Source organism: Sciurus vulgaris (genome assembly GCF_902686455.1).
Source record: "Sciurus vulgaris genome assembly, chromosome: 9".
Classification (NCBI taxonomy): Eukaryota; Metazoa; Chordata; class Mammalia; order Rodentia; family Sciuridae; genus Sciurus; species Sciurus vulgaris.
The window spans coordinates 57,480,914-57,497,559 of record NC_136469.1 but is presented as its reverse complement, the minus strand read 5'-3'; the positions used below and the strand labels follow the sequence as shown (position 1 = coordinate 57,497,559).

Here is a 16,646-nt window from a genome sequence, read left to right as displayed (position 1 = left end):
ATATTAATACCGAAGCAGAGATCCGAGATGACCCCTGGGACATCTCTCCCAGTCAGAGTGGTCAAGCGTCATCCAGCTGGACCACTCCCACTCCTAAGTGCCTCGGGAAGTACTGCTGAACTGAGTCCCAAGGTGTTAGAAATGCTCTGGGGTTCCTTTTGGTCTGCTCCCGCTGCCTTCTGCCTTCCCTTTAAAAGGGAAGACACAATATGGAAAAGGCAGCAGTTCTGTAAAGAGCCAAGCAAGACATGGAAGTTCAAGGCTTGAAGGTCTAAATCACTTCTCCACTAACAACAGCTCTGGGATCATTGCAAAATTACTTAGCCCTTTTATAAGCCAGTTACTTCCACCTCCCTCATCTATAAACATATGAGGTTGGACTAAATCTCCCAGGCCTCTTCCAGGTCCCAAACCCCATAATTCAAACTGCCAATAAAACATAAATGTAACTTTGGGATGTTCATTTTCCAAAGTAAAGTTGTAAATGGTCTGGACTTTTTCATTAACAAATGCCAGAAGCTATCTGGAACTTTGTGGGTGCTCAATAAATATGAAACAATCAATTTTATCTTTCATCTGCAAAATGGGGTGAGTAATGCTGACTTGTCTCCCAGAATTTTGTGTGAGAAATAATAAATGAGAACAAAGCACTTTTCAGATAATGAAGTAATTCAAATAAGCTGCTTTAATAGGTCTGAAGTCTGGATGGATGATGCAAGAATAAAGTGCCTTTTTTATTATTACATCTGTGAAATACAACAGTCTTTTCATCTGTTTAAGAAAAAATAGTCATTATCCTTGCTTATCGCTGAAAAGTCAGCTTGAGTAATTTCCGTGCAAATGGAATTTTTCATGTGATTTTAACATTTATCACTTTTAACAAAATGCAGCTTTTATCTTTACCTGATACCAAAATGGAATCATATCTTGATTTAACTAGCCTAATGAGGCATTCCATCAGCATTATACTACTCTGCCCAAAGAAAATGCTTTCTGAAATGACTGATAAACTGCACAAATGAGAAAATTGCAAATTTAATAATCCTCCTACTCAAAAAGAATACAATCAAGAATTATTACTAATGAAAATGATATATTGCATCCTAGTTTCCTGGGGATTTGCACTGGATGGGGTTTTTTAAAAGTGTTTACGGCCAATAAATAATATGTTCTATATTTTTTACAGTGTTCCAACAAAAGGCAGCCAGAAGACAATCTGATGATGACAAGTTCCATGGTCTTCCTAAGAAACCAGGTACTGACACAAAGTTCAGTCTAGTTGATAATCTTTAACATTTAAAGAAATCTTATGAATATTGATTAAAGCCTCCTAGGATAGAAGAAAATGATTGTGTGTTTGATTAATTTCACTCTGAAGTTAGTGTCTTACCCAAACATAATTTCCACATAATAAAATCAATGCAAGAAAATTATTTTAATTAACAAAGGCAGGAAATAGCCTTGTCATAGTGCCTGTGGTGATGTTGCTACCAGGGATTTAGGAAGGTCAAGTAAAACAAATTACAATGTGCATCAAAGGTCATATTTTCAAAGACCTTCAGAGGGTAGGAGGGTCCAGTGCTTGATCCTCCCAAAGCGCGGACTTTCTATGTTCTGCTCTGAATGCCAAGGATTGTACCCTTTTCCCAGTTCTGTTTTGCCTTCAACACTTGATATTTTGAACAATCATTTGTCATGCAGAAAAGAGCTAAAAACTGAAGCCACAGAAATATCTCACAGAGTAGGAATATTTTGTGCCTCCAGTTTCCTCTGAAATACTTATCTCCTTTTGAAAAGAGAAACTCTAGCAAATTATTAATTATGATTTTTTCTGACTGATTAAATGTTCAAATATGAAAAGCATAAAAGATGATAGAGGTAGAGATTACTATTAGCTGGCTCTGATATCACATTTGCAGTCCCACCCTTGAAATAATATAAGTCCTAAATCATGCTACCTTGAAATTGGTACCAGAGAACTGTTGAGAGACATTAAAATAAAGCCAGAAAATTATTTCACAGCATTCACCCAAAAGCCCCATAGTTGGTCTCCTTTTGTGCTATTGTAGAGATAGTTAGGTGTAGATTGCACCAACTTCTAACATTCACTGAACTGCTAAGTACGGAACCCCAACAGTTCTGCTCCTGTGATACTATGAAATGCCCTTCAAACACAGTTGTGTCCTTAAATGAGTGAAGTTCACCCATCACTTCAAATAGCATTTCCCATGGCAACCAGGTTGCACTTAGATAGTTCTTGCAATTAAGTACATGGTGTTTGAATGCAGTACATGAGGAGGCTGAACTTTTCTTCTCCATAAATCACTTGGATAGACTGTTTCCAAATTTACATGTATAAAAATCTATCTGGCAATTTTCCATTTTTAGCAATTTCATATTTGGGGGGGATAGATCTTTTTAAAGTCTTATGTTATCCTCCCACTGTGCCTTTAGCTCTCTCAAGAAATCAATGTAAAACTCCATGTGAGATTTTTGTGCAAATAAGATCAGAGCAGCTCCTAAAGAATTAAACAAAGTAGATAAGAGTATTCCTATCTGGACTCCCCCACACATCTCACTAAGCTTTGTAAAGAATAAAGAGAGGAGATGCTTTGAGCTCTTTGGGAGAAAGTGTCCCTGAAGCATTTTTCTTATAAATTATTCTACTATCATGTTTTTAATTAAATTCAGTTGGAATTAAGGGAGATGAAGGAGAGTGACAAGTGTCAAGTGTGAGGAAGAGATCCATGGAATGCTTGATCTTATCAATTAGCCTTCTGGGTGTTCCACAGAGAACAATGTAAGGAAAGGCTGCCAGTACCCAGTGCACCTGGAAGACCCAGTTATTATTCAACCACGTGAAGAGAAAAGTAGTTCCCATCTGTGCCCAAACAAAAGGGAGGAGAGAATGGTGAAAGGAAACAGGGTCCTAATTATACAATATTTTATGGGTTTATTAGTCCATATCTTATCACCTAATTTTCTTCATCAAGGTCAATTATCACTAGATTTTTAGAATTCTTTAAAGAGCAGGATACTGAATATTTTGATCACATTTTATCTGACATTTTTCTTCTCTCTAGATTTTTATATTCAACTTATTGATAACATTTTTAAAAATTTACTATATTGAATTTATCTTACTGTACAGCTTATTATAATTTTATATTTATAAATTCTATTCGATGTAAGATACATACAAGTCAATTTGAATAGCAAACATATGTATGTGTACATAATTTTTTGGAGAAATGATCGTTGTTAAATGTTTACCAGCATGTTTTTTATTCAGATCCTACCATGTCAATAGTTGCAGGAAATGTGAAAATACAAAAACCTCAATTAAAAGGCAGAGATAGTCAGATACAATTTAAAAATGCAAAGCCTACTATATGCTTATTTTAAATGATTCAGTTTACAAATAGCAAAACAACAAATACACGCACACACAAATACATTATATATCATGCAAAACTTAAAGTGGTGTCTGAGTAGATTTGAATGCAAAAAGCACAAGTTGTGAAAAAAGGGAAATTTCATAATTTGAAAATAATCTATCACCTAGAATTTAAATGTGCAACTGTTATGCAATAAATGATATACTCTTTAAATATATGAGAAAGATTAACCTAGTTAAAATAACAGAAAATCCTCAAAAACAAGAGGCTTGATTAAAACTGTAAGTTCACTTCTTTTTTTTCTTTAATTGGTTCTTTTTAGTTATACATGATAGTAGAATGCATTCTGATATGATTATACAAGCATGGAATATATCTTATTCTAATTAGGAACCCTACCTTGTGGATGTACATAACAGCAAGATTCATTGCAATATATTCATATACTGCATACACACACACACACACACACACACACAGGAAAGTTCTGTTAGATTCATTCCACTGTCTTTCCTCTTCCTATCCTCCCTCCCTTCGCTGAATCCCCCTTTGTCTAACCCACTGAACTTCTTTGATTTATCACCTTATAGTGGTGTCCCTAGATTCCTTTAATCTTGGGCATCAAGAATTTACAAGAACCAAGAGAACATCAAGCCTCATGAAACATTAAAAAAAATCTTTCTGATGACTGTAGTCTGCAGGGAAATCAGCATCTAGCATGAGACAAAGAAGGATAATTGGGAAATAAAAGAATTTATCTAAATAGTTTACTCTGTCTATATTTCTTAAACTGATTAGATATTATGATTATCCAGACCATGGTACATACTAGGCAATCGAATCTGCTTATTACTGGATTAATGAACACTCTTCAGGTATCCTGGGTTTTATGAAGTAATAAAAAAGGAAATAGATCCTTTCATCAATGATAATCTCTTTATTCAGTGGGAAAAAGGGGGTGGGGAATTTTCTGAAATGTTTGTCCAGAGTCAAAGTTTTCTCACAGTTCTCTTAAAAAGGTTATTTAAGTCTTCAATTGTATGCTTGAAAGAAAAAGGGATTATAAGGGCCAGATATTTTCCCCCAGAAAGAATAAGCATCTCAGATGCCTTAAGTTCAAGATTGCCAAGGGATTGCCAGGAAGTAATATTATGACTCAGCCAAGGAATTTTCCTGAGGAACAGAAAAAAAAATTAATTGGCACCATTTCCATGTAAACTCAACAGAATTCTTCAACTCAATTTTTATATTTTGAAAAAAAATATATAAGGAAAAGTGCTAAAGTCTCCAGATCATAGATAAAATTTTCCATTTAAATACTTTTTTAAAATTAATTTTTCCAAGTTGGTTTTGAAATGAGAAAATGCCAAGAGGGCTGTCACCAAGCATGGTGCCACCACACCTTCACCTCAGAAATTGAGCCCCACAGTCAAGGGTGTCCACGAAAGAAAACTGGATTCTGTCTGTGTGTTCAGAGCTGATCTGTTCTGAAGTCTCAGTCATGTTAAAGGGGAGGAAAGAATGGTGAAGGAACCAGGGTTCTAATTATCAATTCAGTTCTATCTAAAGTAGGAATATAATGGGCATATTGAGTCATGCTTTTGAGAAAAAAAAATAAAAAACACATTTTAAAGTCTATAAAGTTTCCATAAAACATATTTAGTAAACAAAAGACTACTAGGTGAGCATGTTCAAGTCAACGTGTACTAGAGGAAGGTAGGACTCCTTCAAGGACATGGAAACATGTGACTAATTTTCCCTGCCTCACAGTCTAGGGCTGAGAGTGGCCTTTTCTATGCACATCAAGATCAATCCCATTTTACTAACAGTCTTACTGCAGAAAGGACCCATGGCAACTGAAGTAGTTCAAGCCCTCATAAACAACTGCCTCCCTGTGATGGTAGATCAAGTGCACAGATCCTCCGCCATACAGCTCCGTCACGAACCTCATCAAGTATGTCGTTATTACCACTCTCAGGAGAAAGCCATTTCTTTGAGAGGTGGGTTTAGAAGGAGCAGGTCCACCCTAACCAGCTTCCAATGCCAGTCGCCCCCAACTCTAGAGGAGTAACAAGAATTTCTTGTAGAGCTTCTGAACTTTGGTGGTCTGAGCCCTACCTTAGACATAGACTAAAAATTGACGTAGTAATCAGCAGCAATCTCACAACCCATCTACAAAGAACAAAATCCCATCAAAATAAACTGTGCTTCAGAAACCACATTATGATAAAATTTACCTCTATGTTAGACTTCAAAAATAACCAATAAAATATAATTTAATTTTTTGCTAGCATTTTAGACTAAGTCTTGTATAAAAATTCAAATTTCCAACCAGGTCTTTTTGTATAAATGTATCATTTGTCCCCAGTGACTTTTGCTATTATCATTGTTTTTGTGTTGTGTTCTTATAATTAAGACACATTTCTCTAAAGCTGTACTTCTATCTAATGTGGGAAAATAAAAGTCATATCAAGAGCCATGTTTCCAAGAAAAAAAAAATAAAGAGCACTTATTCATGATAATAAATTCTGTTCTAATGGGTTAAAAAGCAGCACTAAACTGTCCTTGCATAGTGATTTTTATTTTTTTGCAGTCCCTGGTACAGTCCCTGCCTACTAATTCTGTGTTCCAGACTACAAAGTCAGTATTGGCTGACCTTTTTGAGGGGCATGCATGCCCACGGGAAAGATAGAGTCAGGGAACATATTTTTATATGTTCTCTAAGTGTCCAGTGCTGTGGCAGTTTGAAAAATGTTAAATAATAAAATTGTCTATAAGAAGGAGACCTGGGGAAACGTGGAAGGTATTACTCTTATGTGGGGAAGAAAGAATACTGATCTCTGAGGTATTTTCACAGGCTGTTTTTGCCAGTACTAGATATATTAAATAGAAAAGAAGGAAAATTGTCAAAATGTGGTCATTTGTACTCCATAAAAGAATAATGGCCTCAGCTCCCTTTTCCAGTATAACTTACATTTCCATTTGTCATACTGCTCACAAAAGTTTTCTTGCTTTTTTATTTTTTTTAAAGCCATACCTGGAAAAATTTGTGTAATAGCTGAATTCTTTCCTAAAATGGTGATATATTAGCAGTCCACCAAGTGGCCTCTTTCAGAAGTAAAGGCAAAGCATAAAAAAACAATAAAATTTTTAACAATCGTGAAAACAGAAACTGGAAAAGAAGCTTGCTAGAATCTGGGACTAACTCCAATTAATTCTAAGTTTGAAAAGTGGTGATTGAGACAAAAAAGGAATCAGTAGTCTACCGCTGCTATGAAAAAAAAAAAAAAAAAGCAGTCCTTTACCCATAAAAGAAGGTAAGAAGATATTCAATCTCTCCCTCACCCACCAGCTTGTAAAAGTGTTCTGCTTCCTAGCTTTGATCTTTCTATGTAAGTTCAGAAAGTTGTCCTGCCCATTGAAAGTGAGATGGCGGTGGTTGGAGGTCAGTGTTGCACTTTGCTAGTTCTGGTACCCTCTAGTACAGCTTGGTGATAGAGGGATGGCATAGTGAAGAATTAAGGGACTTAATATGTACATTATGGAAATCATGTCCCACCTCTGTGTGACAAAGCAGCATTAGATCAAAACTTTGGGATCTTGAATTGTGAACTGCTTTTATCAAAGTTCTAAGACTGAGAATAAAACCCAAAAGATAAATAAACATTAAATGTCTTGCTAAACAATGATCATGTAGATGTTTTTGCTTTCGAAAAGAATTCAAGAAGAGAAAAAACACTATGATAACTTTGGAAACTTCTCTGGGGTACAAAAAGAAAATTTCCTCATGGAAACTCAAGATAGGCATCCTTCTGTAAATGATTTTGTTTATTTACTAAAAATCATTGACTGATATCTTCCTTCAAAGCACCGATGTGGGGATAATGGGAAACACACACACAGGAAAAGAATATTTCAGCTAACAATTTATAATTGTTTAAATCTGAAACTTTTGATAAGTATTGTAACTTTTAAGAAAATGTTTGAAGCAGGAGAATGACATGGGTCAAGGTCAGGTACAAATAAAAATGAAACAGGTAAACAACATTTTAGGGTGATGACAGGATGAGATTAAACCTGTGCCATGAAGAAACCATACTGAGTGACAAGAGAAGGTATGGTAGGAAAAAGTAAGCTACAAAGCTAAAATTTCAATGGCAAATTAAAATCCACATTTGTCACAACCAAAAGACTGAGACTGGGTACAATCAAATTAGTAAGTAGAGAACATATTGGGAAAGGGTTTGTTCACAATACAAGGAAAGGTTAGACACAGTAAGATGACAAAGAGAACAGAAATCCAACTCATGTGTGATAAGTCTTTTTGAAATAGAATCGAAAAATAGCCAATGACCTAGTTAAGCAAAGCTTTGGAGAGCAAGGGAGGGGGAGAATGGAAGACAGATTGAATGGATCCACTGTGCTCCAGGAAAGACTAAGGAAATCACCCAAGTTAGACAGCCCCACAGCAAATCTTATTAACTACAGGGATGAGAAAGTAGACCTAAAGTATTTAAGAAATATTTTGACTTATGTTTTATACTAAAATGAACCAAAATCAGTTTTAAAACTCAGAGAATCTGGGTAGTCAAAAATTGAGATGACAGACTATTGGATTTATTTGGGAAAAGATTGCAATTTAAGTTTATATTAGGTATTTTGCTCATGTACAAAAATTCAACTATAATAGTTGATTGATATTGAACAAGCTATCACTTCTATCTCCCGTGAAAGTATTGCCCAAAATATTTTCTAAGTTAAGGAGAGATTAAACAAAATGAAAAATTTGAATTGATGTTGTAGTATTAATTTTTTTAGCAAATAAGCCATTTATATATAGAATTAAATTTAAGTGATTGCTGTAAAATTATTTATAAAACATGTATGCAAAATACTAGCAATTAAGAAGAATACATAGGGCCGGGGTTGTGGCTCAGTAGTAGAGCACTTGCCTAGCATGTATGCGGCACTGGGTTCAGTTCTAAGCACCACATAAAAATAAATAAAAAATGAAGGTCCATCAACAACTAATAAAATATTTATTTAAAAAAAGAAGAATATGTAATGTAATGAATGACAATTTTATATCAATCATCTAGGTCAAATGCCCAAATAGTATTAAAATGTCTAGGAATCAGAAAAGAAAATTAAAAATGCCTTTCCATTCATTTTATTAATCAAAAAAGTCTTTTTAAAATCTCAAATTTAAAAAAAGTAACCCTTATATACAAATAAACTGTGCTTCCAAATCATTTAAATATACATATAAAGAATAACAGAATGAATCAAACACCATTACCCTATGTAAATGTATGATTACACAAATGGTATGATTCTACTTCATGTGCAACCAGAGAAACAAGTTGTACCCCATTTGTTTACAATAAAAAAAGAAAAAGAAACAAGAATAATAGATATGTATTTAGAACATAAAATATATGTGTAGTCTTTGTTATAACCAAAGTCAAAAACTAAAAGTAAAGTCAAAAAGAAAAAAGATTATGCAAGATGTCCTATTTAAGAACAGTGGTCATGACAATAGACGTGTCCAGGTGAAAACATCCTCACAGAGCACTAACATGCATTGAGAACAAATGGTGCCATGGAAAACATTTACATAACCATAGTTCATTAAAACTCACAGCTGTCTTATGGAGCAGACATTCTTTTTCATGATGGGTTGGTTGGGCTGGAGTTGTGGCTTAGTGGTAGAGCACTTGCCTGGCATGTGTGAGGACCTGGGTTTGATCCTCAGCACCACATATATGTAAATAAATAAAATAAAAGACCCATTGACAACTAACAAATATTTTTGAAAAAGATGGATTGGTTATCTGTAACCAAGATTGTAGCACTAACAGTGGTAGAGGTGACATTCAAACCCAATCCAGTCTTACTCTGAGACCAGTGTTTATAATCCTCTACTGTACTGTTCTCCCCAGAAATTGTCATTCCAACTATCTTGGCTAAATCCCTCACAAGCCTGGAAAACTACAAAGCATTTTACGCAGGCCTACTCCTTTAAACCCTGAGACAACTCTGGAAGAAAAGTATTATCTATCTTCTACCTATAAAATAGGTAAAGATGTTTACAAGAAAAAAAATGCAAGATGATTTTAGCTAATGAAACATACATTAATCATTACTATTGGACCATTTGTTATCTTTTTAAAATCTTACAAAACATGATGTACAATAATTTCCAGCAAGATTGGGAATAAATTATTAGTCTAAAAGTATGGCTATTCCTGTTGAGGTTAGGAGCAGTATGAGGATACTCATTACCAATATTTTTATTTCTGGAAGGTTAGCAACTAATAACATATGAATCTAAATTTAAAAGTATATCTATTAAGAAGGAGGAGATTCTTTTTTCATTTTTAGATGATATATGTGTATGACCAGAAAACCTGAAAAAAAATCAATCATTTTTAAGTTGAAATGTTTTTAATACAATTGGATATGATTCAGAAATAATTTACTTTTTTATATACCAGTATTATTTGTTTGGAGACATCATGAAAGAAAATAACTCATTCACTATAGGTTTAAAGCACAAAAAGTATCTATTGAAAAGAAAAATAAAAAGAGGTGCAGTGGCACAAGCCTGTATCCCCACCTAACCAGGAAGTTGAGGCAGGAGGATTGCAAGTTCAAAGCCAGCCTCAGCAAAAGTGAGGCACTAAGCAACCCAGTGAGACCCTGTCTCTAAATGAAATACACAATAGTGCTGGGGATGTGGCTCAGTGATCCAGTACCCCTGAGTCCAGTCCCCAGTACTCCCCCCAACAACAACAACAAAAAAAGGATTCAATAATTTTTGAATTCAGCTAAAATTGTACGTAAAGCAAAATTGGAATCAGTATGGTTTTCTGGGAAAACTTTGCTTGAAATAACTTCTGCAAAAGCAGGAAATTCTTGCATAGGTTACTTGAAATAAAAATGGTTTCATGCTTAAGCATGGTGATGGAAGTGAAATGGATAGTTAAATGGCATAGCTGTTAAATGACATTGCTAAACCTACACTTTCTAGCAGCGATGGCACAGAGAATGCTACTGTGAATCGCATGTGAGTGTAGATGCCTACACAAAGCAAATGGTGAAGAAAGCAGGATCGCCATTGTTACCTGTGCTTTTTGCTGCTGAACCAGTTAGCCCTCTGACTGACTGGTGCTTTCCACTTCCCCTGGGATTTTCAGGCTCACTCATCCCTAAAGGAAGATTTAGAGTATAGAATCTGTTGACATCTTGTTAGTTCTGGGGGAATATACTTCTGAAGAGAAAAGACAAGTCAAGAAAGTCCCCATGGGAATCATAATGACTGGCCATAGAGCAGTTTTATGTGCATGTAAATCTTTCCAAAAGAAACTGTCTCCATCTCGCTGGTCCAAGAATTGTGGTTACCATCCTGCTCAAAACTGAGAGGGACATTAAAGGTCATTTCAGGACACCTCTGATGCTTGAGTCCCCTACAAATGCTTAAAATTTGCTGTCAAATACTTGAAACTTTTTGGTAAGGAAAAAACAACCCTAATTTTATTAACAAATCTGTATTTATATAGAATTTGAATGTTCTACCTATTTCCCAAATCGTTGTCAATAGGGTCTAGATGCCAGTTTATTTCTTTCCTGAAGTGTTCCCTATAATGAGCAGATTTCTCCAGGGACAGCTTCCCAAGCACAACTGGCAGGAGGACTACCTATTGTCTCCTTCTAGACTCCGTGGGTATATTTAGATTTGACAGTATCACCCATGTGCTGCCCCTTCATTACCCTGCCCTTCCTGTGATACCACTAATGTGTTGGACTTGATGGACATATAAATGAAAAGGTACACACGAGTGAGTTCTGCAGCCAGGCTGGCAGCACAGCGTGTTGTTCCAGTGACAATCCAGTGGGGCAGGGATTGAAGTAACCTGGACAAGAACACGTAACACCCCTAAAGGCAATGGAGACCATCTTGTCTTTAAATACCACGGTAGACGGACGAAACGATGAATCTGCACACCGTCTGCCAATTGGTGACCACAGGGCGTCTGGCCAGGCTCTGGTGTTCCCTCCGCAGTCACACAGTGAAAGCAGGCCATCTAATATTCTTAGTCAACTGAGCAGGTAATACATGACAGGCTCCAAAATAAATGCCTTTGGAAAGGAAGGAATTCACTACATAATGACCAATGATTTAGTTTAAATCATTTAGGAATAAAGTTTCAGATGATCCCCAGTTTACCATGACATTTAGATTTTGGTTAAAGTTCCTTTTCCCAAAGTCTAAGATGTTATTTATTCAACAAATATTAATAATATTAATATTTATTTAACTTATTATGTGGCAGACCTAGACTAAGTTTGTGCATACAATTTATTTAATTTTTCAATAGAATTTACTTATTTATTTATTTATTATTGTAAACAAATGGGACACATGTTCTTTCTCTGTTTGTACATGGAGTAAAGGAGTACCATTTGTGTAATCATATATTTACATAGGGTAATGTTGTTTGATTCATTCTGTTATTTTTCCCTTCCCACCTCCCCTCCCACCCCTCTTTCCCTCTATACAGTCCTTCCTTCCTCCATTCTTGCCCCCCTCCCTAACCCTAACTCTAACCCTAACACTAACCCCTCCCACCCCCCATTAGGTGTCATCATCAACTTATCAGCGAGATCATTCGTCCTTTGGTTTTTTGAGATTGGCTTATCCCACTTAGCATGATATTCTCCATTTTCAGCCATTTGCCTGCAAATGCCATAATTTTATCATTCTTTATGGCGGAGTAATATTCCATTGTATATATATACCACAGTTTCTTTATCCATTCATCAATTGAAGAGCATCTAGGTTGGTTCCACAATCTGGCTATTGTGAATTGAGCACCAATGAACATTGAGTAGGCTGTATCTCGGTAGTATGCTGATTTTAAGCCAAGGAGTGGGATAGTTGGGTCAAATGGTGGTTCCATTCTAAGTTTTCTAAGAAATCTCCACATTGCTTTCCAGAGTGGCTGCACTAATTTGCAACCCCACCAGCAATGTATGAGTGTACCTTTCACCCCACATCCTCGCCAACACCTATTGTTGCTTGGGTTCTTGATAATTGCCATTCTAATTGGAGTGAGATGGAATCTTAGGGTGGTTTTGATTTGCATTTCTCTTACTAGAGATGTTGAACATTTTTTCATATGTTTGTTGATTGCTTGTAGATCTTCTTCTGTGAAGTGTCTGTTCAAGTGATTCTTGACTTTAAGTCTATTGATATGGTGAATTACATTTATTGATTTCCTGATGTTGAACCAACCTTGCATCCCTGGGATGAAGCCCACTTGATCATGGTGCACTATCTTTTGAATATGTTTTTGTATGTGATTTGCTAAAATTTTGTTGAGAATTTTTTTGTCGATGTTCATTAAGGATATTGGTCTGAAATTTTCTTTCCTCAATGTGTCTCTGTCTGGTTTAGGTATCAGGGTGATATTGGCTTCATAGAATGAGTTTAGGAGGGTTCCCTCCTCTTCTATTTCATGGAATACTTTGAGAAGTATTGGAATGAGCTCTTCTTTAAAGGTTCTGTAGAACTCGGCTGAGAACCCATCTGGTCCCGGACTTTTCTTTGTTGGTAGGCTTTTGATGACTTCTTCTATTTCATTACTTGAAATTGGTCTACTTAAATTGTGTATATCCTCCTTGTTCAGTTTAGGCAATTCATATGTCTCTAGAAACCTGTTGATGTCTTCAAAATTTTCTATTTTGTTGGAGTATAGATTTTCAAAATAGCATCTAATTATGTTTTGTATTTCACTCGTGTCTGTTGTGATATTTCCTTGTTAATTCCGAACTTTAGTGATGAGGATTTTCTCTCATCTTCTCTTTGTTAGTGTGGCTAAGGGTTTATCAATTTTATTTATTATTCAAAGAGACAAATTTTATTTTGTCAATTTTTTGTATTGTTTCTTTTGTTTCAATTTCATTGATTTCAGCTCTGAGTTTAACTATTTCCTGTCTTGTACTACTTTTGGTGTTGGTCTGTTCTTTTTCTAGGGCTTTGAGCTGTGGTATTAGGTCGTTTATTTGTTCAGTTTGACTTCATTTATTGAATGTGCTCCATGAAATAAATTTTCCTCTAAGTACTGCTTTCATAGTGTCCCAGAGATTTTGATATGTTTCTTTGTTCTTATTTACCTCTAAGAATTTTTTAATTTCCTTCCTAATATCTTCTATTATCCATTCATCATATAATAGCATATTATTTAATCTCTAGGTGTTGGAGTAGTTTCTGTTTTTTACTCTTTCATTTATTTCTAATTTCAATCCATTATGATCTGATACAATACAAGGTAGTGTCTCTATCTTCTTGTATTTACTAACATTAGCTTTGTGGAATAATATGTGTTCTATTTTAGAGAAGGATCCATGTGGTGCTGAGAAGAAAGTGTATTCTCTCTTGGTTGGATGGTATATTCTATAAATGTCCATTAAGTCTAAATTGTTGATTGTGTTATTGAGATCTATGGCTTCTTTGTTCAATTTTTGTTTGGAAGATCTGTCCAGTGGTGAGAGAGGTGTGTTAAAATCACCTAGTATTATTGTGTTATGGTCTATTTGGTTTCTGAAATTGAGAAGGATTTGTTTGACATACATGAATGAGCCACTGTTTGGGGCATAGATATTTATGATTGTTATGTTTTGCTGATTTATCCTTCCCTTAAGCAGTATGTAATGTCCTCCTTTATCCCTTCTGACTAACTTTGGCTTGAAGTCCACATTATCTGATATGAGGATGGATACTCCAGCTTTTTTGCTGAGTCCCTGTGCATGGTATGTTTTTCCCTATCCTTTAACCTTCAGTCTATGGGTATCTCTTTCTATGAGGTGAGTCTCTTGCAGGCAACATATTGTTGGATCTTAGTTTTTAATCTAATCTGCCAGTCTATGTCTTTTGATTGATGAGTTCAGGCCATTAACATTCAGGGTTATTATTGAGATGTGATTTGTATTCCCGGTCATTTGGCTCATTTTATTTATTTATTTATTTATTTTGACACAATTTGGTTCCTCCTTTATTTGACAAGTTCTTTAGGATAGTTCCTCCCTTTGCTGATTTGCTTCTTTGTTTTTCATTTGTTCCTCATGGAATATTTTGCTGAGAATGTTCTGTAATGCTGGCTTTCTTTTTGTAAATTCTTTTAGCTTTTGTTTATCATGGAAGGATTTTATTTCATCATCAAATTTGAAAGTAAGTTTTGCTAGGTGTAAGATTCTTGGTTGGCATCCATTTTCTTTCAGGGCTTCAAAAATGCTGTTCCAGTGCCTTCTATCTTTTAGGTCTGGACTGAAAAATCTGCTGATATCCATATTGGTTTCCCCCGGAATGTAATTTGGTTCTTTTCTCTCACAGTCTTTAAAATTCTCTCTTTATTTTGTTTGTTAGGTATTTTCATTATAATGTGCCTTGGTGTGGGTCTGTTGTAATTTTGTGTATTTGGAGTCCTATAAGTCTCTTGAACTTGATTTTCCATTTCATTCTTCAGATTTGGGAAATTTTCTGATATTATTTCATTGAATAGATTGTTCATTCCTTTGGCTTGTTTCTCTAGGCCTTCCTCAATCCCAACAATTCTTAAATGTGGCCTTCTCATGATATCCCATAGTTTTTGTAGATTCTGTTCATGATTTCTTACCATCTTCTCTGTTTGTTCAACTTTGTTTTCAAGGTTAAATATTTTGTCTTCAACATCTGAGGTTCTTTCTTCCAGGTGTTCTATCCTATTGGTTGTACTTTCTATGGAGTTCTTAATTTGGTTTATTGTTTCCTTAATTTCAAGGATTTCTGTTTGTTTTTTTTTTCAATATCTCTAACTCTTTATTGAAATGATCTTTTGCTTCCTGTATTTGCTCTTTTAGCTGTCAATTAGTGTGATCATTCAGTGCCTGCATTTGCTCTTTCATCTCATCATTCAATGCCTGCATTTGCTCTTTCATCTCATCATTTGCTTCTCTGATCATTTTAATTATGTACAATTTGAACCCCCTTTCTGTCATTTCTTCTGCCACGCTGTCATTGGATTTTTACTGATGTAACATCTAGATTTGTTTGGTGCATTTTCTTCCCTTGTTTTCTCATATTGTTCAGGTATCAGTGGACCACTGAGATATTGCAGATTTCCTCTATTGACTTATAGTGTCCCTGAAGATTTCTAGTATATCCCCTCTTAGCCTTCAGTAGGCTGAAGTCTTGGAGGAAGTTGATAACGTGGTGCTCCACAAGGAAGCTGCCTCTCTAGGGGTGATGGCCTTCAAGTGGTGTATATTCCCTGCAAGTGGGCAGAGGTGCCTCCACTTGTTGACCAATGGTCATCCATAGGGGATCTAGGCTGCGGGCTGAGGCAAGGCCTGTTTCGGCCCGTGTCTCTGGTTGTACCATCCTTGTGGGAAAACCTCACCCAGCGGGGAGGACTCACCCAGTGGGAGGTCTCGCTGGTCAGTTCTCCTCCTAGAGGTTCCCCTCAGTCCACAACTACCACCTGGGCTGGGCAGCCTTCCTCTGCAATGTTCCCAGGGGCCCAGACCTACCTCCTGGGCCTGGAAGCCTCGTCCTTCGAAGAGGAGTCTCCTTAGGCTGCCTCTCCTCAGAGAAGCTGCCCGCAATCCTGGAACCTTCGCTCTGCCCCTCAGCTTGTCTCTGTGCGTCTCTTCCACCAAGAAGCCGCCTAGGTCCTGGGACCCTGCTCTGCACCTAATCGCCTGGCTATGCGTCCCCTCCTCTGAGCAGCCACCTGGAGCCCTGTACAGTCGCTCCGGGCCCCAGCAACCCACTGCATGCTTCTTCCTTCTAGGCAGCCTCTCGGAGTTCCGGTTGCAGTCGCTAAGAGTCCAAGCAACTCACTGTGCACCTCCTCCTCCCCACAGCTGCCCGTAGCCCTGGTGCAGTCACTCTGATCCAAGCGACCCACCGCATGTCTCCTCCTCCGGGAAGCTGCCTGGAGCTCTGGTGTGGCCGCTCCACGTCCACGCGACCCGCTGCGCCCCTCCTCCTCCTCCGGGCAGTCCCCCGGTTTTCAGGAGCAGTCGCTCTGAGTCCAAACAGCTCGCTGTGCACCTCCTCCTCTGGGTAGCCGCCCGCGCCCCAGTGGGTTGCTGTGAGTCCAAGCATCATGCTGAGCGGCCTCCTCTACAATGCTCCCAGTTGTCCGGGTTCACTGCTCCAGTGGGGGGAGGGGTGTCTTGTTGGGCAGCTCTACTTCACAAAGT

At 36.8% G+C, this 16,646-nt stretch overlaps 1 protein-coding gene and 1 long non-coding RNA gene across 5 annotated transcripts in view; one reads left to right on the top strand and one right to left on the bottom strand.

Moving 5' to 3' along the window:
• BANK1 (B cell scaffold protein with ankyrin repeats 1) overlaps window positions 1-16,646 on the top strand; it is a 328,435-nt gene that overhangs the window by 288,282 nt on the left and 23,507 nt on the right. For all 4 annotated transcript variants that reach the window (XM_079153818.1, XM_079153816.1, XM_079153817.1 and 1 more), the window contains one exon: window positions 1,187-1,255. In XM_079153818.1, coding sequence (XP_079009944.1) covers window positions 1,187-1,255 — 69 coding nt within the window. The remainder of the gene's footprint in view (window positions 1-1,186; window positions 1,256-16,646) is intronic.
• LOC306669718 overlaps window positions 1-16,646 on the bottom strand; it is a 35,393-nt gene that overhangs the window by 3,487 nt on the left and 15,260 nt on the right. The window lies entirely within an intron of this gene.